The sequence below is a fragment of the Xiphophorus hellerii genome, chromosome 9 (assembly GCF_003331165.1).
Source record: "Xiphophorus hellerii strain 12219 chromosome 9, Xiphophorus_hellerii-4.1, whole genome shotgun sequence".
In the NCBI taxonomy this organism is placed as follows: domain Eukaryota; kingdom Metazoa; phylum Chordata; class Actinopteri; order Cyprinodontiformes; family Poeciliidae; genus Xiphophorus; species Xiphophorus hellerii.
The window spans coordinates 21764358-21786724 of NC_045680.1; the positions used below are offsets into that span (position 1 = coordinate 21764358).

Here is a 22367-nt window from a genome sequence, read left to right on the forward strand (position 1 = left end):
ATACTTTGGTTTTATTTATTGTGGTTTGCACATAAATGAAGGATATTCACAGTCAAATATGAAAGAAGCTGCTAAAGTTCTAATAAATTACATCTCGAGTCACCGGGATTTAAACGCAACACACATATCTCTTTGGAATAATTTGTCTACAAAATATCTTTTCAATACAAAAAAATACATTATATATTTGTCCATGTACGGTTCGATGTGGAGAACCGGCGTTTTCCCTACAGTTGCACAAGCCAGGAAAACAGCAGACATTCAATAGCAAAGTTGGCTATGAGAAACTACGTCTTAAAACGCCCGCAGGATCAAACGTCTTCAGGGGCAACGGTTTCATTCAAAGTGCTTGAATACCTCATTCAGGTGACAGAAGACAACGACTGACCATTAGTACCACAATACATTCAAAAATGTCATAGGCTTGTGTTGAAATTTTGAGTTTACATTTCTTCTTTGCCAGTTTGGTTTAAGGTGATTGTTGTATCACTCGGTCACTTGCAGTCATTTATGCGGTTCTAGTGTAAAACCCTAAAGAGGTAGTAACGACAAACTAAATCTGACTTCCTTTTTTTTTTTTTTTTTCTTTTAACCACCGTTTGTTTCCGTAAGGATATACAGGTGTTTTAAATGTAATTCTCAGCAGGCTCGTTAATTTGTTTCTTTAAAAAAAATAGTTGTTTATAAAACTGACATTTCAAGTATGCTAAAGCAACAATCTTGGACTTGCGACTTCGTTAGTCAAGATAGTATTTACATCTTTTTTACTCGAAAAGGAGAAACTTTCTGACAAGACCCGGACAACACAGTAAATGTATTGTATGACAATTTGATTTAAAGCTACAAGACAAAGACGGATGTGCTAAAATTTAAAGAGGGAAGGGAACATGGGGGAAGCTGGTGAGGAAATATGTCACAAAAGTAGCTTTACACCAAATCTGGATAAGGTTTTTAAGGAAAGTTGTACAGACCGTCTTTTTAAAACGGAGTATTGCTGAAACAAAATACAAACTAGACTACTTAGTGACACCAACAACACAAAAGTAGGTTGCCATTCCTGAAAGGAAAATTTCATTTTTTCTTCCTGTCTTGAGTGCACCTCGGACAGAACCTGTCAGATGAAGGGGAAAGAGGAAGGACAAATGTTCAGAGAGTTACTGGACCAATGCCTGATATCTTCTAGGGAGTTCAGGTCTCACCATTTTCCTTTTGGTTTGGTGGCGAGGTCAACACAGGCAAAGTGGAACCACTCAATGGGACACTGAAACGACAGGAAAATCACGTCAGCCTGCAGATGGTTTCAGATGAATTTAGAACGGAGATAAGGATAAATAATAATAATTTTTAAAAAAAGGTCAAAAACCTACATCAGGATTATCACATCCGATCATCTCTCCGTAGGAAACCTGGTGGCACAGGCAGTACGTCGGCTCATTGGGGTCCACCGGCATGTCCAAAACGTCTGACGGTTGCATCGGCAGGAGGGCGTCGCTCAGGACAGGACTGAAAGCATCAACGCAACTCATGCACCACGACTCATAAACACAAACAGGAAACCCTCTGAGATGTGGCAAATCCTGAGCCGACAGGCTGATTTACCTGGCCTTCTTCTTCTTTCTGGGAGAATCTTCATCGGAGCCCTTCCTTCCTCGACCCCTGGACCCACGCTTCTCTCTCTGGCTCCGCATCTCGCTCTCTGGGGGGAAGAAGAAGAAGAAGAAGGGGGTGGGGGGGTGGAATTACAAATTGCTCATAACAACAAAACTCGTCATGCAGACTCACAGGAAAAGTCTTCTGGTTACCCGACTTACTTTTCAGCGCTCTTCCATCTGCACTTTCATAGCCGCTCTGTTCTAGTTTCTCCTTCAGCTCGTTCTCAAACCGAGCCAGGTCTGCATCCAGTCTGCGGATATGTTTATCCACCTGCGGGAAAGAAATGGTCTGAATGTTTAAGTCCGTACAAATAAAGGCAAACGATAAAAAAAATACTTAAAAACCTACCAGAGCAACTGATAAATAAATATCGAAAGGAAGAAGTTAGGTGAATTCTGGAAATGTGTGTTCAGACTGACCATTTCATACGTCTGCATGGCAAGCTGGACTTTGTCATCACTGAACTCTTTGCACTTGCTGTAGGCGTTCTGGATCTTCTGCAGGTGTTCCACTCTCTGCGCCGAGGCGAGGTTCTTCACATTCGCTATGTACTCCTCCGCCAGCTTGTCGATCTCGCCTTTCTTTTCTGCGAAAACGACAGGGGATTGTTTGGCGAGACAGAGAAACTCCACCGATGCCACCACAGCTCTAAAAGCTCGTTATGCAAATTCAAAAGCAACCGATTTAAAATGGCACCAAAAAATAAAATGGTAAAATAATGACCCTCGGTTCTGTTGTCCAGGTCCCGCATCAAGGTGAAGTTCCTCTGTAACTCACATGGTAGATTTTCTATACCTAGACAGAGAATTTGTGAATAATATTAACATGTATTTTGATATTAAAAAAAATATATAAATAAATAAACCGATATTAATCGACAGTACCAGTTTTGGCTTGAAAGGCTGAAATTAGTGGGCTACTTTAATTGAAATCAACAATTAAAATGATCAAAACAAGTGAAATTTTGGTCAGGAAATTTGAACAATATTCTTTTAGAACTTTACCATAATTTCAGGCCAACATACAGTCTATTTTCTTATCATCTTTACATTAATAAACAATTCAAATAGGTGTTAAAAATCCTCAGCAACAAAAATGAGTCAATTTATTCATTTACTAGAGTTTTCTGCATAATATATTTATGTTTTGCATGTCAGTTTGAGTATGACTCCAATAATGCATATTGCAGAATTTCTTAATATTTCAGCACCTTCGACATTTAAAACTATGGATGGCACACCACAAATACGTATCTGTAAGCTGAAAAACGTACAGATTCACCTGCGTCAGGGGGAAAAGAAGAATAGTTCAGAGAAGGATTTTTGAGTGTTATGTTAGCTGCTATTTTCTTGTCTTTTCAAACATGGTAAATATGATTTGATTTGATGAATTTACTGAGGGAAAACCTTTTTGTCCACTACACATACGTCATGAACTAACATGCAGTTATGGCGTAGTAGTTTGCATTACCACGATGTTAGATCTTTACACAGCGACTCCGTTGGTTTCGGGGCGCTGAAGGAACTGTGTGCAGCTCCGGACTGCCTCAGTTTGGGCGCTGCTTCAAACACCCCGCCCCCCCCCCCGGCGCCTAAACAGTTACGGGAAACGCGGTCTCCAACAGGTTGCACATACACGGTGCAATATTTAACAGTAAAAACCCGAATAAGACGACAAAAATATATGTTGACGAAAAAAAAAAATAAATAAATTATTTTCCAATTTCAATCTTTAAATACGTGCTGCTGTTTATTTTACAAACGCAAAAATAATCCGTGTTATAAAGTAGTTACGTTGCGTACCATTTAATACGGCCAATTTAATTTCGTTTCTTTACATCAGCAGACCGAGAACTATAAAGTGACAATTTATTCTGCTTTATTTCCATCGGAACAACGCTACTGTTAGCAAGCGAGCTATTTGCTAACGTGCCTGCGCTACAATCTACCTCTAGTCGCTCGAGCGTGTCCTTCGATAGAGAAATAAATAAATAAATAAACAAAACTAAACCTCAAACAAACTTTAACGTGACAATGTTAATCACGGTACATGTCGTTTCCCCCGATACTCACTGTCAAGATAATGCTCCAAGTAAATTGCCGTTGCCATTTTGGGATATCTATTTTGCTTCTGCGTACTCTCGTTAGCACGCTAACAGTTAGTCACAGGGAGCGTTTGTTTTGGACTGCAGGGTTTGCCGTCAGTAGGTGGCGTGGCGATGCCAGTTTCAGAGTTCGGTTGTAAACAAAACAAACATATGCGAGTTTTCTTTACCGTACTATTTTTTTTGTTCTCAAAACTTATTCGTATGATACAAATCTAAATAAATATATAAAATACATAAAGTTGAGTACTACTCACCTTTAGGCCGCTAAGACAATGTCTTAATGCATTTTATTTCAATAAATAAATAAAAACAATGGTCTGTCATTAAAATTTTAAAAATGATTTTATTTTTCCACAGGTTATTAGAAAAAAAAAAAAATAACTGTGTGCAGTAAAACACGTTATGGAGTTACAATTTATGAATTTTAAAATAATTAATTTTTATAATTTATCCCTGCATCAACCTTGGATGCGGGGATAAATATCAATTTGTAAAGTCAAGCTCAAAAAGAATGAAGAATAACTGTTAAAATTTTAACAGTAATTTAAACCTGCCTGAAAATCATATATCAACATTTATTTTTGCTTTTTTATGACAGGGATGGCCCATGGGGAAAAAAAACAAAACATATTTTGGAAAAACCTTCAGATTTAGAGATAATAATGTATAGAAAAAAATTGACAAAGTGTTGCTACCATGAATTGTGAATCTTTGTTCTTATTCCTGAAAACATATAGGTTGTTTGGTTGGTTAAACAATGATCTTAAGACATCTAAAAAAAAAGAGAAAAGAAAATTTCACTGCTCGCACTAGACCTGCGTGCACCTGGAACAGGAGGTTACTAATAACCAAACGCACCTTCACTTCTTTTGCTGGCATTTTCCACCGCGGTCAGCTGATGGATGACGTCATTGAAAACAAACACCGCCCTCTCCACAGAGACTGTTGATTCGCGAAGATGCTCTCTGGGCGGGATTTAACGCGAACCGCAGACATAACGGATATTTGCGATGTGTCCACTTTGCTGAACGGTCAGACATTTCTTGCTCCGAGCAACACATCGTGTTATTGTGCATATCACTTCCGCATTCTCGGTATCCTCGAGAAAGGTTATCTCGTCCAAAACATTTAAGGACTCAAGTAAGTATTTAGACCAAAAAAACACATTTTAACGTCATATAAGAGCGTATAGTCGGAGTTTTTACTTTCCTATAAACAGTTTAAACTCGCGCTAACATGTCTGCTCCTTTCTAGCTATTTACAGGAAGCAACTAGCGAAGAATATTTAATCTATTTCTTACACTTAGTCCTGTGTCCGTTTTTTGACCTCATATTCTTCTTACCAATATCATGTTACCAACTTCTGGCTTTCTATTCCTTTAATGTGTAAAGCTGAGGAACCCTGAGAGTCAAAGTAAAAAATAAAAGGTTGCTATTTAACTTAACTTGGAATAAATTCTCGATGTAATACAAAGTCAACAATATCTTTACACCAATAGCCTCAACCATGGTTAGCTTAAATATATTAGTTTATAAGCTATATGCAAAAATAAGTGCTAAATCATTACATTTATCCATCAAAAAACATAGGTATTTGTTTTCTTTTAATGCTGTAGATTTCAATAGACATCGTTGTGAACTTGGTAATTGTTTTACCACTCACGAGGTTCTTCTTAGACATGCCCCACCCTGTTACCAGCCTCTGGAGTTGTGAGAAAGACACTGTAATAATATTTACATTTTTTTTCTCTCTCTCTAGGAGTTTCCTCTGAGATGGCTGTGGTAAAAAGTGGCTGGCTCCACAGACAAAGTGAGCAAACTTTAAAACTTTCTATTTGCAAATCAGCAGTTAAGTAGCACATAAAAAAAATATGTCTGTAGAAACACGACCTGATGAATAATAACAGTAATAAAAACAATTGTGATGTTTATTTTGAAGGCACCATCCTACGGCGGTGGAAAAGAAACTGGTTTGACCTGTGGGCCGACGGACGCCTGGTGTTCTACAATGACCAGCAGCGGCGTGACATGGAGGATGACATCCACATGAGAGTCCACTGCATTAACATCCGCGGCTCTGCTGCTTGTCAGGGTATTGTCGCATGTTTTGTTTTGGCTCATTAAAACGGATGAGAGGTGTCGTTACTGACAGTTTTGATATTGTTTTAAATGCGCCACCTTTGTGGTTTTGTACTTCCTTCCAGAGCTGAACCCACCGGATGGGAAAGCGCGTGACGCATTGTTCCAGATCGTGTGCAGAGACGGGCGGGTCATCAGCTTGTGTGCGGACAGCGCAGATGATGCCTTGTAAGCCGATAGATATACTCTCCAGTCATTACGTCAGTTATTAATTGACACTCAGCCCCAAATTATCCATATCCCAGGCATATTTAGGTCTAAAGTACTGTAAGTATAATTAATCATTTCGAGTGACTTTCTCCAAAGATATTCTGACAGAAAATCTTTGGAGAAAGCTGAAGATTAGGGTCATGGCAATGATTTTCAACATGCCAGTATGAATATTTTTTAAGAGATGCCTATCATTTCCTATCAGAAACAAACCTCTTGATTGAAAATAATTTCATATTTAAATTTGTCATGAAGGTTAATAAATTTGGGTTTAATTGTATGTTTAGGTGTGTAGAATTTGGGTAATCTGACATGAATGTGGTTTCTCTTCCTGGTTGCAGAGCATGGACCATGGCACTGCAGGATGCCAGGATAAACACGGTGAATGTTTCGTACATTTAAAGGAAATCTTTTGTGTGCAAGGTCTCATGTTTACGTTTGTAGTTTTCCCTTTTTTGTGCAATGTGAGACAGTTCTCATATTTTCCTTCTCTACACTGCCTTATTGAACTATTACACGTCTTGAACTGCGTTCTGTTTTGTCGCAGCACAATCATAAAGTTCATTGTATTTTATTCTTTACTTTTGTGATGAACACAAAGTTCTAAATTGTGCCAAAAATTATTACGAGAACTTATAATGCTATTATTTTAATGCTGATTTCAACTAATCTCATAATAAATGAAAACAGAAAGGGAATTCTGCCAAATCATACTCATTAAGCTCATTGATTTCTCATAACCTCTCACCAGTTTCTCGGTTCCAAAACCTTCAATGAGTGTGCTTGCTTTGTTGCATTTGTCTTAGCAAGTAGCTCAGTATTGCTGGTAAACTAATTAAGTCTAATTTTTTTGGTTGTTTGATGTTTCACAGGTGGTAGCTGCTCCTCAGATTGGCTTTGCGCAGGAAGTCGTGGCATCTGCTCCTCCTCCTTACTCAGAGTACGCCCAGCCACAGGTAAAAGGAGTATCCGACGTTAACACGACTGGAAAATAGAAAGCCTTATCCATATTCTGACGCTGCATTTTAGATTGTTTTATTTTTTTGTTTAGCTTAATTCATTCAGACTCCTTTACAATGAAAATGAACAAACCCCAGCGTAAACTTAAAGTTACTATTTAAAGGGGCGGTATTATGTAAAATCAACTTGTTTGAGCGTTATGTTATTTTTATGACAACTGAAGTTAATGTAGTTATTTGATTTTGCTGTAAATCAGCAATATGTGTCCTCAATAACTCATAATAGAGACCCTTTAAGAGCAGCTAATTTGCTCAAAGCTACGTTTTGTCGCCATCTAGTGCAGACGTTGTGGAAATGTTCATCTGTATCTGTAAGCCTCATGTGGGATTTTTCCCAGGTTTATGCTCCAGGCCCATACGGAGACTACACCGCTCCGCCTGCTCATCCCACACAGATTATATACTCCGGCGAAGGGCGACACTACGCTGTTGCTTATCCATATCAATATCAAGGTAAATAAACTCCACCCCGCTCAGCATGACTGCAGCAGTATTAGGTTTTTGGCTGCGACGTGGAGGATTAATTCATGAATTTGTCATGTTGCTCAGGTGGATATATGGCCCCCGAAGTGAACCACGTGATTATCCAGGAGCGGCCGCGCGGCGACGCGGGGGACGTGGCTCTGGGCATGCTCGCCGGAGCAGCCACCGGTCTGGCAATCAGCTCGCTCTTCTCCGTTTTCTAATTGGTCCCGCTTCGCTAAAGCGTTTATTTACAGCTTACAGCGTGCGCTCTTGTCAGTGCAGTCACATGATTTCAAATGAAGCGTGTCCTCTGTCGGACTACATCAATGAGACATGACTGTGACAGAGTGGATGACCTAGTAAATACTTTTTAGCACTTTCCAATACTCCCAGGCAGTGTTTTTGCTCCTTTCGTGATGTGTGCGTTGAAATATCTTTAACCAAAACCATAACGATTATTCTCTCCGGCCTGTTATTTATTAGATCATTTATCACATGCAAGTCGCTTTCCTCAGTTTCCTTCAGATTCACACACAGTTGGCCTTTCATATTTGCAAAATGAATGAACCTTTTTTTCGTACTGTAACCTTTGTTTACTTTCCATTTGCTTTAGTCACAGATCTGCAGTGTGCCCCTGGCTTTGTGTGTTTGAGTCAGACTGGGATTTAAACACTGGATGCAGGGATACAGGGAAATGCATACTTTCCCTGTAGCATCTTTAAAGTCATTTGGAGAAATGTTGGTTTGCATTGTTTTGTTTGTTGAAAAAGGACACCAACTATGAAGGCGCAGTAGCACTATCCTGAAGGTTAAAGGGACACTAAATTTCTGCAGTCCTCTATTTCAATTTATCGTTTGGTCTATTTAATTTTCTTGTTTTGTTGTTGTTGACTCATTGGCAGCTGCTGAAACTTACCTCCTGTTTTGATTTGTTCATATTGATGTATTCATGTTTGGTGCACAAACATTCAGTTAAAGTTTATTTCTGTTTAAAGAACCTAAAGGTATGTGATTTCATCTCCACAAACAGCCTCTTCCATAACATTTTATTGAGCCTAAGAAATGTTAAAGAGAACTCATTTTCTCTAATAGCTTAACAGTAAAGTTACTTTGTTTAGCAATTCTTAAGCATGTTTAAAGATGTGACTTAATCAGACTCGGATGTACTGATTAAATCAAGATGTTATTTTAACAAATAAATATATTCACATTACTTTTGCATTGTGTTTATTTAGCCCTGAGTCTTGTTCACAGAACACAAGAAGATGCATGAAATGACCTCAGATTTTAACAATACGTCGATAAACTCCAAACATTTTGACCCCCAAAAGTCACCGCCTAAATACACTGATCAAAACATGACCAACTACAGTATATCTACAATAACATCATAATGAAGAAATCGGATGTACACATACAAACATCACACGGAAACTGCTGAGAAAGCTTCTTTGAATAGACCGTAATTCATTTTAGAAGCAACAAAACCCAAAAGACCAAAAGCCTGAGAAGAATCAAATGAAAGAAAAGAAAACAAGTGATTTTGTGTTCATAAAGGAGGCAACATCTGTAAATTTAAACCGTCCTCTAGTCATAAAAGTAAACTTTAAAGCAAAGTTTATTTGGTACAAAATAAATCCACCTTATACGCGGTGATGTTTGTAGTGTTGAAAAGGTGCAAAGACGTGTCGGTATAATTCGTAAACACTAGCTTCAGTGGAACAACAGATGAAACGGTCAACTCTAAGGTGCATTCTAGGAACCTAGCGAATTGTCCATTTCTAAGATTTAACAGACCAAAAGATTGGCACACTAAGTATAATTGATTAAGGAAAAAATTACCAAACTCCCATCTTTAGCAGATTAGCCTTCTTGACCAAAATCTTCCGTAAACTTCTTCAGCTTGTCCAGGTCTTGCTCGTTGACCGTGGGCTTGGTGTTGCTCAGAGACCGGAGCATGTCGGCCTGCACAGAGACCACCGAGCAGGTCATGGCAGGTCCAGATCAATCTGATCATCTATATTGTAAATTAAAAGCACTGATTTGGTTTCTTACCATGGACACCACAGGCTCCAACAGCTTTTCCCCAGGAACCTCCATCCACGTCATCTCTACGGCGTCGGGATCTCCAGGTGAGCACGGCGTCAGCAGGTCGTCAACCACAACGTCGGGGTTGCTAAACGGGGATCCGCGAACCTTAAAATGTGGGATCGGACAAAAGTGTTATCAAAGCGTTTGGATGGACAGAAGATAAAAAAGAAAAGTTGCCTCTCTTAGGGTTACAGCTCTATATGGAAACAGAAGGGAAGCACAGCTTCTGTCTGCAAATTACAACAAATTCATGCTAAGCTAACCTGGGAAAATGTAGTTCCTTATTTTTTTTATTTCCCGACATAGTGCTTGTATGTATTGACGCAAAGTACACCACTGGTAAAGATGTGTATTAATTTAGTGCGTTATTATATTGAAGTAGCATTATGTAATACTGAATACTTTAGAAAAAATGTAAACTATTTCTATGATTGTATTTATTCAATGAGGACAAAAAAACAACATGGTTTAAAAGATGTTTTAAACATCTTTAAAACATCTTAAAGATGTTTTAAAGATGCCAATCTTTAAATTGGCATCTCTTAATGCCAATTTAAGAGATGCCAATCTCTTAAATAAATTTAACCAAAACACACTTCTGTTGCAGTTTTTATTAGTTGGTCAAATCTTTAGACTCCTGTAATCTTCGCAACACGTTGAGCTTTTCACCAACAACAACTCCAGGTAAGTTTGGCACGCAGGAAACTAGCAGTATTTAGGAAAGCACCTCATCCCCACTGTTAAGTACGGTGGAGGATCTGTGATGCTGCGGTTCTGTTGCTCTTTCAAAGCCTCCAAGAACTTTTAAAGTTCTAATTACTACCAGTGATTCGTAAATGTTTTCAGCAAGACAACAAACCAAAATAACACAGAAATGGTTCACCGAGCACAGACAATAATTTTATTTTTTCACAACATAGTCATCCCCAAAACTGAACGAATGTACTCAAATTAAAGCTTTTCTAAATCACTCAGTGTGAGATTATGCCAACGCAAATAAAGATGAACTTTCAAAGGCCTGTTACACATCTTTGGCAGGGCTGCCAATAAAAAGAGCCAGAACTTTATATTAGAGATTAGTGAACTAGTTAATAATTTGGGACAACCTTCAGACTATGTTCCCCAGATAGAAATCAACTGTGTGTAACTTTTGGTTATTTTTAGACTAAAGTGGGTTTATGAGGTCTATTAAAAGAGGCAGCTGACTGGAGCAGTCAAACCCAAACACATCAAAATATCTGACACAACTTTAACTCCCCGCTACGATCTGGAATATTTACTTAGAAATCGCTTTGAAAACAGTTTATTATGCTGACATTCAATCGTTTTCTGTGCCTGAAGCTAGCTTTAAATATTTTCTCGATTTATTTTTCATTTCGTTCATAAAACTCTTTCAAACTCGGGCACATTTCTAATTTCAGGAAAAAAACTGATTCCAAAAGAAGTTTTTCCAGCTGATAAAAAAAAAAAACTGGAAGATGTTTTTTTTTTTTTTTACCTTTTTGAAGTGAGTCGCTGACTGAACCCTCCTGACGGGCTGCATGAGGGCGTCCCTGACAATTATGCTGATGTCTGCCCCTGAGTAGCCGTCTGTCTTCTTGCCCAGAGTGACAAAGTTGTCGTCCGTCAGCCCGTTGGGGGTGGAGCCCAGGTGCAGCTTGAACATGAAGGAGCGGGCGTGCTCCTCTGGCAGAGGAATGTAGATCCGCTTCTCAAACCTGGCACCGGAACAAAAGCTTCAGTAAACCCTTACGAGACCTTCGGCGTCTGGACGATGTGGACGACAGCCAGCTCCAATAAACCCTCAGAGGTGACAGGGAGGATTCGCGCTGAGCTAACCTTCTCCTGATGGCCGAGTCTAGCGTCCAAGGAATATTTGTGGCCCCCAGCACCAGGATTCCATCGTTGTCATTTCCAACGCCTGGCGGGAGAAAAATATCGGCAACGATGAAAAAATAAGCAATTAAAGATGAAGGAGATAAGAATTACTAACAGAAAAACAAAACATTTCTTTAGTTAGCTCTGACTAACTGCACTCAAGCGTCCTCTTGGTCACCTTGCATCTGAACAAGGAACTCCGTCTTGATTCTTCGAGCGGCCTCGCTCTCGTTTTCGCTCCTCGAGCCGCAGAGGGAGTCGATCTCGTCGATGAAAATGATCGACGGTTTGTGTTCCCGCGCTAGAGCGAACAGGTTCTTCACCAGTCTAGAAGCAGGAAATGACAACAGTGGGACAGTTTTCTTTTGTCCCCCCCCCCCTCTACACATTCAATGTGTCGTCACCGTCATCCTGAAAACCAGAACCTCACTTTTCGCTTTCCCCCAGCCACTTGGACACCAGGTCAGAGGAGGAGACGGAGAAGAAGGTGGAGTTGTTGGCTTCTGTCGCTACCGCCTTGGCCAGGTAGGACTTCCCTGTTCCCGGAGGACCAAACAGGAGGATTCCCCGCCATGGAGTCCGCTTGCCTACAAAAACACACGCAGCATGGAGCTAGAAACAGGCCATACGTTTGCAGCTCTTTTTTCTGTTTATTTTTTTGTGCTAATACCTGTGAACAGATGAGGGAATTTGATTGGGAGGATGACAGCTTCTTTCAAGGCTTCCTTGGCTCCTTCCAGTCCCGCAACATCGTTCCACTTCACATTTGGTTTTTCCATTACAATGGCACCTGGAACAGGAGATGATTTCAGTCACTACACTCAGTTAAAGCATTTCTCAGAATTCAATCAAACAGTAATTTCATTCACCTGAGAGCTGATTTTTGAATTTCTTTTTCTCCTGATCTTCCCCTTCATCGCTTTCACTCCTAAAATATGGCAAAAATCAGGGAATAACGAGATTCAATTCCAGCTTATAAAGCTTTTGATATAATTTTGATTGCTAAGGAAACAATAAATCATCAGGACACAAACAAATACTTAATTAATCAGACAATTGCAGTAGTTTTTAAGTAGTTTACTTTCTTTCTTAGTAAAAACAAACAACAAGAAGTGTTTAAATATTCACACCAGCAACAGACACAGCTGAATATCAGTTTATTTCTGATTTGTTGACCGCTCTAACCCTTTGTCCCCGGACTCTTTGACAGGTTTGGCCGGAGGACTCTTCTCCTTCTGCTTCAGGTAAACCTTCAGCTGCTCGGCTCGGTCCAGGTAGTCGGCACACTTCGCCCGGATACTCTGCTTCGCTCGGTCGCCCTGCGCCTCGTCTGCAGCGACAACACAGAGAATCACAATGACAAAAAAAAAATTAAAAAAATCTAATTCTGTGTAGTTGAGTGAGGGGAAGGACGGCGAATCCTTACATTTGATAACATGTAGGAAGTACTGTATGGCATGCTCATAACATCTGAGGGCCTCCTCGTAGTTCTTGGCTTTGTCCTCCTGTGCCGCCTTGCTGGCCAGGTCAATAGCTTTCTAAAGGCAAACAATAACACAGGAAATTGATAAAGACGTTTGGAAACGTTCAATGCATACCAACATAATCAGGGTTGCTAATAAAGAAGTGACGTCACTCGGTGGCGCTCCTGTCCTTTCTTTTCCTTTTTTTTCAGCTATGATGCCAGTGCTGATCTCAAAAGGAGAGTTTTTAAATAAAAAAAAAAATCTATTTATATACAGTTCATGAGTTATCATGCTAATATTATGCTCTATTTAATAAGGGGCTTACAAAATTAAGTAATCATTGGATTTACCTTTGATTTGTTCCGTTAGAACTTTTCAGAGAAATAGTATATCACAGCATGTTATGTTTTTTATTTTTTTATTAAGCAGAATAAAAGTCAGCAATGTTCATAACCACAAACTGACATCACAGTGACATTAGCAATACAGGACTAGTACATTTTCCCTTTAAAATGTTCCCACTTCCCCAGACATCACATTCTGAATAATTAAAAACATTACTGAAGTATACTAATGAGTAAAAAGTGCGCCCTTACGAACATTTTGGGACAAAACAGCTCCACTTAAAATGAAATAAAAGCGTGTTTATTAGTTTGTTTATTAAAGCTGAGCTAAACAAGGCGTCGTACCGGTTTCCAGGTGAGTCACGTCAATGTTTTAAAAGTCTGTCACTTACCTGTAAATTTCCGCCCGCCATTAGCCGCTTCTGTCGCCGCGACCTGTCCGGGTGCGTTGAGATTAAATACTAAAACTTGTGGCTCTTTTCTCCTCTCGTGTCCGGTTACTTAAAAGTTACATCCAGACCACTTTCAGTCGCTAAACATCCCAAAGGTTTGTGTCTCTCTTCCGCATCTGAACTTCGACTGCTGCTTCCGCGGTGCTCACGTGACCAAACTGTCATCCTTGACGTTTCTTTTTTTCCAACGTCCCCGTTTGGTTTCCTGTACGTTCCTGAATATAACCGAGTCGCTGCTGGAGGAAAACATAACATAATTCATAAATATATTGAAAGAAAGCCAAAAGGTCCAGGTGAACCTTTAGACTTTTGTAAAGTTGTTAACCATCTGGACTTGTTTCCAATAGACTCCTGGGCCATGCAGTAACATCTCCTTCTGTGCTTAGATTTGTTTCTTCCCCCCTGGACAGAGGAGTTAGTGATGAACCTGTTAATACTAGTTGCTATGTGTGCTAGTAATTAAGTGAGTAGATATCCTTATTTTTTATTTATTTTTTTTAGCTAATTTCACAGATTTAAAAAAAAAATATCACAATGACAACATAATAAAATATATACAGTACAGACCAAAAGTTTGGACACACCTTTTAATTCAATGAGTTTCCTTTATTTTCATGACTATTGACATTGTAGATTCACACTGAAGGCATCAAAACTATGAATAACATATGTGGAAATATGCACTAAACAAAAAAGTGTAAAACAACTGAAAATACCCCTTATATTCTAGTTTCTTCAAAGTAGCAACCTTTTGCTGTGATTACTGCTTTGCACACACTCTGCATTTTCTTGATGAGCTTCAAGAGGTAGTCACCTGAAATGGTTTTCACTTCATAGGTGTGCCCTGTCAGGTTAATAAGTGGGATTTCTTGCCTTATAAATAGTCATGAAAATAATGAAAACCCATTGAATTAGAAGGTGTGTCCAAACTTTTGGTCTGTACTGTATATATATATATATATATATATATATAAATGAAATGATACCAATAAATAAATTAAATAATTAGCTTAAATAATTTAATATTAATGACTTTGTATTTCTTTTTTCTGGATGAAACCTTTGACAGAGCCATTGTTGCTATGTCTTTTTTCCATTTTTCACATAGAAAGCACTCTTGGTCCAGTGTTTCTTTGTCTTATTTTCAAGAGCGTGACTGAAAATGTTATTACATGCTAAAGTCTTATGACAGCGTTGAACTTAAGGTTATGTTATGTCTCCACTCTGAAGCTTATTTGCCAAAGATGTTGCTTTGCAGCTGCAAGGACAGACTCCAGTTTCCCACGGTTTCCTGTAAATATTTTTGCACTTCTTCCCTCCTTTGGTATTAAAAGTTTTGAACTCAGAAGTCAGAACTGACACTCTTTTTGTTCTCGACTTAGATGCTACATAAACCTCACGGAGTCCTTTCCACCTTTAACTGTGCTTGGATAGAGTCATTTATCCCACAGCACATCCTTAGTTTCCTTTCTCACAGAAAGAACTCCTGCTATAGCGCTTCTGTGTTTTGCCACACACTTTTCGTGAACAAAGTCTTTTTTACTGCTAGCATTAAGCTGTATTCTTTCCCCCCCTTCTTTTCTATGTAAAGTACGCCTAGCACCCAGTTCTATAGCGTTGTTGTAAAGTGACAGATTCACAGGATGATCAGTAGATAACTGGATTAGAAACTAGATTATATATGATGATATATAAATAAACTAAATTGAAAATTCCCTCATAACAAATGAAACATTCTGGTTACACAATGTATTACGCCATATTATTGTTTATTGTTGTGTCCTGTTACAAGGCCTGCCATCTTAGAACCAAACGGCAGCGGCCGATAGTGCATTTATAACATTTATTGAAAAGGAAAATAAATAGTGTGCAAAATATCCATAATTCCTCTCATTAGAGGTAAACAAATAAACGTGTGCCGAGGAAAAAACAGCATGGAGAAGGCTAATAGATGTCTGTGTTATCTTACATTCAGTTCAAGTTTGTTCAGCTTTTCACAGCTTTGTCTCAGCCAGTATCGTTAACCAAGCACCGTGTACAGTACATGTCGCAGTTGAGCAGTTTTGACACTGTTGACGTCGTTCTTCCCCCTCACGACGCGTCGTCGTGCGAGAGGAGGCGAGTCCGGGCTTTCATCAGCTGTCTCTGTTCACAACTTTCTGGCGCAAAACCCTCAGGATGCGATCGCTCTTTGTGAGGTCAGCGGGGAGTTCGTTATGCTGCGAAACAGAACGCACAGGATGATCCAGGCGTGCCTTTTAGCTCGGTTTCTCGTCAAAGTTAGGAGAGTTACCTCGTTGGGTAAAGCGGTATCGGCGTTGGCTGCAAGCAGCAGGAGTACAGTCCGAATATTCCCACCCACGACGGCAGCGTGAAGGGCAGTGGAGCCATTCTGGAGACAAGACAAGGAGGGAACCTGCTCTATTATCTTTCATTTAGTTGTAAATTGCAGGAAACTTGAAGATTATCCTTCAGCTAGAGCTATAAGATTCCTAACCTTGAGAAGGCCGAGCGTAGGAGAAAATTTCAGCAGCTCCTCGACGACGCCGTTGTGTCCTTTCAGCGCTGCTTTGAATAACGCCGTCGATCCATCCTTGAAAGTCGAGAGACCAAATATACAAATTAGCTTCAGCTGCTTTCAACTACAAAAAAAATGTAATAAAACTCGACACCAAAATACTGCAACTTTGAATTTTGTGTGAGATTATTTGTGAAATGTCAGCAGAAATGCTATTTATTTCACTTGTTTGTAAGAATTTAAGTTAGCGCCAATTCAGCACTAAACTCTATGCTATTTCATTGTTTGTCAGAAATATGAATCATATTTGATCCAGTTTAAACACAGTTTTTAGATTTATCAAATCGTCCATCTGAAACCACAAATAACAGCTTTTTTGTAATTTGTTTTGGTTGATTGAGATAAGCAAATTTGAGGTTTTTGTGGTGGTAACAACTCAAATGTGTTTCAGATATATAAATACTAATTAAAGGACCTTCACTTACTCATTTTGTATTTCCTTTAGCATATGAAACATATAAAATAATAATAATGCCTTGGAATTGCTTGTGGACAGATCTTCCAAATCGGGTCTATGCTTATTTTTATCTTTTCTTTTTTTACTTCTTCTAATTAGGTAATTAGTTAATGCAAACAAACTCTGAAACAAAGAGAAGACTGCGTGCTTTCAGTGACAGCATTATGCACTACTTGAGCATATTGTTAGGAAAAAATATTTTTAGAGCATGCGAGACATCAGTCATGAAAAAATAAGATCGTATAACATAGAATACCGCTTCGTTGACCTCATGACTTTTCTCAACACAGTCAAGGAGACTTTCTCAAGGTAAGATAATTTTATCCAACTCTCCAATCCAATCTGAAGTGACTTTCATACGAGGATTAATGTACTAATCTGTCAGCATCCCGATCTGCTCCGCGTAACAGAAGGACCTTCACCGCCTCACTGTGTCCCATCTGAGCTGCCATCCACAAGGGTGCCGTGCCGTCCTGGGAGAGAGATGGATGGTTAGGAGGTCGCGGAGAAAAACAAACTCCGTTTCCACATTCAGAACCACAGAGTTGAAGGAGATGTCTGTTTAAGTCATAACCTCCTAGCTACTGGCAGACGCCAGGCTTTCGTTCGCCTGCGTTTCAGCTACATTGTGTGCTGATATGTTCGGCAGACGTGACTAGAAAACTGCTGTTTATCTTGGTGAAACTGGTCACAGTGGAAGATGAAGCGCTCAGATTAGCATTATCGCAAAACGTAGCATGACAGACAGAACTAAACAGATTTATAGGTTAAAACAGGTGACAAGTGCAGGCATGTGAAGGGATTTGTGCCTGCGGGCAGGGAGGTGGAGGGGGGGGGGGAGTGGGGTGGGGTTGGGGGGGCATTACCTCCCTGGCTTGGTTCACCTTGGCGCCAGAAGCCAGCAGCTGACGAATCACAGTCACATGACCCCCCTGGGCAGCTAGGAATAAAGGTGTAGCTCCATCCTAAAAAAAAAAAAAAAAAAAAAAAGAATGAGCAGAGGCAAAACTCATTGTAAATGCACCAATGATTAGCTCATTAAATAAATTTTCGCACAGTAAGGTTGTTGCTGTTTTTGGCACATGATTCATGACTGACTCAGCAGTTTGGGGAAAACCAGAGAGACGGGATTCCTGCTGCACTGAGATCAACTAACCATCAAGTTTCTGACACAAAGGGAGAGACAGTACAGAACAGATCAGGTGTGACAGTCTGAGGAGAGACCAGGCCTGTAGATGCAGATCTCACGTTTAGCCTCTCGTGAACGTTGGCTCCGTTCTTCAACAGGACGTCCACCACTGTCGAGTGTCCGTATTGCGAGGCAACGGTGAGGGCTGTGCCACCGTCCTGTTAGCGAAACATGAAAAGACAACATGAAAGTTACGCGTAATCTCAAAATGGACCCGCCTGGATGTATTCTTGGTAACTGGCTGAACCGTCGCCTGGTGTTTTTCCCCACATAGTTACGTCAAACCTTTGTCCGTAGTTCGGTGGAGGCGCCGAACTCAAACAGCAGCTTCACGACGTCATGGTGTCCCTGCTGCGAGGCGAAGAACAAGGCCGTCGAACCTGTCTGAGAATAAAAATAGACACAGCTGAGGATTTTATCTGAGGATAAAAATAGACACAGCTGTTTACATGGAGGACTAGTATCCTATTAGTCAACTCTAGTTTTATTAGTGAAAGTTGATCGCTACAAGACATTTTTGCTTTTGCTTCACAAATGATATTAGTTAATATTTCTCATGAAGCACATCAAAATAGCTCTCCAAAGAACCTGCTCATCCTACACATATGTTACAGTCAGAGTTAGATCGGAAGACTAAACAACAAAAACCTTAAGGAACAAAAATCACTGTTACTCTAGAAATATACATGTCGTTTTCTTTGATTGTGCGCCGAATAGGTGAATGGAGAATTTCGAAAACAGCAGCGATAGTTTCCTGATGATAATGGTTATTGAGGAAAATTCCTCTATCGTCAACAACTATTGTGAGTAATGTGTCCTGGAGCAGATCTACCTCTCTCTGGTAATTAATGTCTGCTCCTTGCATAATGAGCTCTTTGACGCACTCATAATGGCCGTTGTATGACGCCACCATCAGCGCTGTCGTTCCATACTGCAATAACAAAAAAAAACCCCAAAAAACAAACAAACATACAATTAGTCAACCCAGCAGAATGTTGCATTTATTCATAATCTGGCACCGGTATTAAAAACGGCTGCAGTGAACAGATTTCGCTCCTTCTTCAGCGCCTGCCACATGTGAGGTTCCCAGGATTTCCTGCTTTGGCTTTTATTTTTGGTTTACGCATTTCTTCTTATTGTCTGAAGTTAAATTCGACCAAATTTTTCTTGTTTCCCCAAATAAGATACAGGTGTGTTCTGGGCGTGGCCACAGGTGTGCCTCCAATTAACTCAAATATGTCGATAAGCCTATCAGAAGATTTCAAGTCGTGAGATCATCAAATGGGCTTTTCCTCACTGCTTAAAGAGGAAGAGATCATTCTGCATGTAAACTTCTGATTTGAAGACATTAATAAATAAATCTGTGAAATATTTGTTCTTCTAATTTTGTGGCATTAAGCAGCTTGATATTTTTAATTAACCTAACACAAGAAAAGTCAGACAGTGAAAAACAAAAAAGATGTGTATATGTCTTTTAATTCTGTATATTTAGGTATTGGGAGTACCTGTAAGATTTCTTTTTTGTCAAATTGTTTATTATTTGTTTTTCACATTTCTGTTTTTTACTGTGTGCTTGTCTTGTATGCAAAATATTTTTTAACCCTTGGTGTTTAAAGGTGTTATATAAGTGAGAATGTACAAGAGAAGACAAACAAAGACAAAAGCCATAAAAAAATAAGAAACATGCATTCAAAATAAAGAAGACAATCCCCACAAAAAAATCTTGGTGATAAGAGAACTGCAATAGTGAGATGCGGATAAATTCACATTATGCAAACTGAAAAAAAAAAAAAGTATACACATACAAACACAAACACATGCTCCACAGAGGTAACGCTCGACGCTCTCTGTATCTCTGCCACAGGCGGGTTACGGTTAAAGCGTGCGGCTGAGCGGCATGCAGCGTCCGTACACTGTCTCTGCAGTCGGCGTCCACTCGCCCGCTGTTGAGCAGCAGCTGAAGCAGAGCCAGGTTTCCCTTCCTGGCCGCCCAGAACCCGGCGTTAGCCAGGGGTGTTTCCTTCTGCGGGGGGGTAAATGCACACAACAACCGCTCCCACTGAAACCACCATTATAGCATTACACACTCTGACAGCAGAGAGTGGCCACCGTGGTGTGTGACCGGGTGTCACCACTAAGAGTAGATGCTGCACAGGTTGCTGTGTCTGTGTGCAGCTGAGAGGTCAGTAACCCATTAAGACAGATCAGTGGTCTCTAGGCAACCCAAAACTTTTATTTTTTGGGTAAGCCTAACTCTTCAACCTAAAATTCAGTTACCTTTACTTTCTTTGGGGGGGGCTTTTTTATGGAGTTCCATTTGTGCAAATGAGCATATTTTTGGCACAAATAGAACCCCATAGAAGTAGTTTCACTAGGCTGTCCTTTTTACTTTTCCTTGAGTAATATTTTTTTTAAGTATTGCTACTCTAGAGAAGAACTTCTGCTCACTCTACCGGAAGTGAGTAACTTCACTAGAAGAAGAAAATCAAAAGATTCATGAGACGCACACACACCTGCAGCTTACACTAAAGCACGGCTTCTTGTTTGGTCTAAAGTTTTGTTTGTCTGTTATTTTCTACCTGCTCAATCTTTTATTTGTATTAATTTCTTTCATTTTACTCATTACAAATTGGACATAACTTTGCATTTTTGCCTGTCTGATTACGTCATTTTTAACTATTCTGATCATTATTCAGCACTTGACTGGCCTTTTAACCAGATTTTTTTTGAGTAATTTCTTAGTTTTTACTTTTACTATGTTTACTATGAAGTAGTGCTAGTCAGGTTCACGAATGTCCTTCAACGGTTACAAATGGACAGCTTTTTGGCTATTTTCTGTCCAGTCTTTGTCCTTGACCGTAACACAAATTTGTACAGAGTGTGTTTAAAAAACAAGGGCAAATGGAGAATTTTTTGGGGGGTTAAAAAACTAAAAGAGGACCAGCAAACATGACAGGAGATGTACTATATCTTTACAAACGGGAACAACTCTAAACATCGGACAGACCCATCACGGTTCGGCTCAGTTACGAACCACTGATTGCCACCACTTAAAGAGATTAGTTTAAGAACGTCGGCCTCGTAGGAAACCAACAAAAGTAAAATTAATAAAACGAGGACTAACTTAAAAATGTTGTTTGCTGTTGTTATTCTGAACAGTCAGGATTGTTCATAAACACCCAAGATGTATTCGTCAAAGACTCGTGAGCCATTTAATGCAGCTATTGTGCCCCAGACATGTGCTACACTGTTTGAGTCAGTCTAATGTAACAATCTCTTCCCTTTACACTTAAACACATCACGTCATTAAACAAATCCTGACTATACAGCAGTCTGCTTTTGACCAGCAGCAGCTGCTGCCGTGTGTCCCGTGATGATGCGGGCCGTTTCAGGCAGGCTGCCCGGGCAAAGATGGATGGAAAAAGCTGCGTTTTACCTTGAAAGACATCCTGCAGACCTCAGTCGTGACTCATGGCGCTCCGTTGATGCGCACTCACTCATTAGGCGCGATGCTGCGCGTAATTTGCCTGTTTTGCCGCACCGTGTTTGGGTGTTGCCCCCGTCGCGGACATCATAATAACAGCGGGAGCGAGTCAGCTGAGCTCAGCCTCTGCAGTGGACCCCGCAAGGAGGAAGCACCGCCACCAGAGGGCGCTGCAGAATACTGGGGGGGGGGGGAAATCAAGTATCCACTTCTTCTCCCAACTATTACGATCAAACTCAAGGTAGACGTATTTGAACGTTTAAACGGTAGGATAATTTTGTACTTTGTTGTTGTTATTTTCCTCCAGAATTGCACAAGTCAAGTCATAAATCAAAAGTTCCTCAAATAAAAAGTATTAGTTTAAAAATGGGTACAATGGGTACAATGGCTCACACAACCCTTTTCACATTAAAAGGACAACCTTTACTGTACTTTACTGGGATTTTACAGGACAAATACAAAATCATCTGTAATAGTGATCTGACATAGAGTTTTTAAAAAATTGCTTTATGAATAAAAATCTTACGAGTGTTGTGGGAGTCTGCCAATACTTTGTAGAAGCACCTTCAGTTGTAACAATACATTTCTAAGGTTACGTCTATACCAGCTTTGCAGATCTAGAAACTGAGATTTATGCCCGTTCTACTTTGCATAATATTGAGTGAGACTGCCACAGATAGTCTATTGGATTTAAGTCTGTCGGATTTAAGTCTGGACCTTGACTAGGCCTTTATTGAGCATGAGTATGACCTGACCCATTCCGTTGTGGCTCTGGCTACATGTTTTGGGTTGTCCTTTTGCAAAACTTAACAAGTTTCCGTGTCCATGTTAAAGA

The 22367-nt window shown here is 39.8% G+C and overlaps 4 protein-coding genes across 4 annotated transcripts; 1 reads left to right on the top strand and 3 right to left on the bottom strand.

Moving 5' to 3' along the window:
• Position 1: 1 nt before the first annotated feature.
• On the bottom strand, positions 2-3852 carry ing5a (inhibitor of growth family, member 5a). The gene is made up of 8 exons (XM_032572874.1): positions 3726-3852; positions 2377-2448; positions 2073-2239; positions 1812-1923; positions 1600-1696; positions 1368-1503; positions 1200-1261; positions 2-1111 (listed from the first exon to the last, which is right to left on the bottom strand). The coding sequence occupies exons 1-8, from the start codon at positions 3760-3762 to the stop codon at positions 1072-1074; spliced, it is 723 nt and encodes a 240-aa protein (XP_032428765.1). The 5' UTR covers positions 3763-3852; the 3' UTR covers positions 2-1071.
• A 902-nt stretch (positions 3853-4754) lies between these two features.
• plekhb2 (pleckstrin homology domain containing, family B (evectins) member 2) lies at positions 4755-8806 on the top strand. Its single transcript, XM_032572503.1, has 8 exons — positions 4755-4900; positions 5520-5570; positions 5700-5852; positions 5965-6067; positions 6451-6490; positions 6982-7065; positions 7467-7581; positions 7678-8806. Exons 2-8 carry the CDS (start codon positions 5534-5536, stop codon positions 7812-7814), a joined length of 669 nt encoding a protein of 222 aa, XP_032428394.1. The 5' UTR covers positions 4755-4900; positions 5520-5533; the 3' UTR covers positions 7815-8806.
• LOC116726031 (vacuolar protein sorting-associated protein 4B-like) lies at positions 8804-13974 on the bottom strand. Its single transcript, XM_032572502.1, has 11 exons — positions 13765-13974; positions 12989-13100; positions 12748-12892; positions 12432-12490; positions 12233-12352; positions 11993-12149; positions 11741-11889; positions 11524-11605; positions 11183-11402; positions 9649-9789; positions 8804-9558 (listed from the first exon to the last, which is right to left on the bottom strand). Exons 1-11 carry the CDS (start codon positions 13783-13785, stop codon positions 9457-9459), a joined length of 1308 nt encoding a protein of 435 aa, XP_032428393.1. The 5' UTR covers positions 13786-13974; the 3' UTR covers positions 8804-9456.
• Positions 13975-15574: 1600 nt separating this feature from the next.
• Positions 15575-21682, bottom strand: ankrd29 (ankyrin repeat domain 29). The gene is given in 11 exon segments (XM_032572815.1): positions 15575-16043; positions 16118-16216; positions 16322-16417; positions 17234-17332; positions 17726-17824; positions 18108-18206; positions 18334-18432; positions 18881-18979; positions 19961-20071; positions 21485-21501; positions 21504-21682. Coding segments are annotated over 11 exon segments (948 nt in total). The 5' UTR covers positions 21550-21682; the 3' UTR covers positions 15575-15959.
• Between the last annotated feature and the right edge of the window lie 685 nt (positions 21683-22367).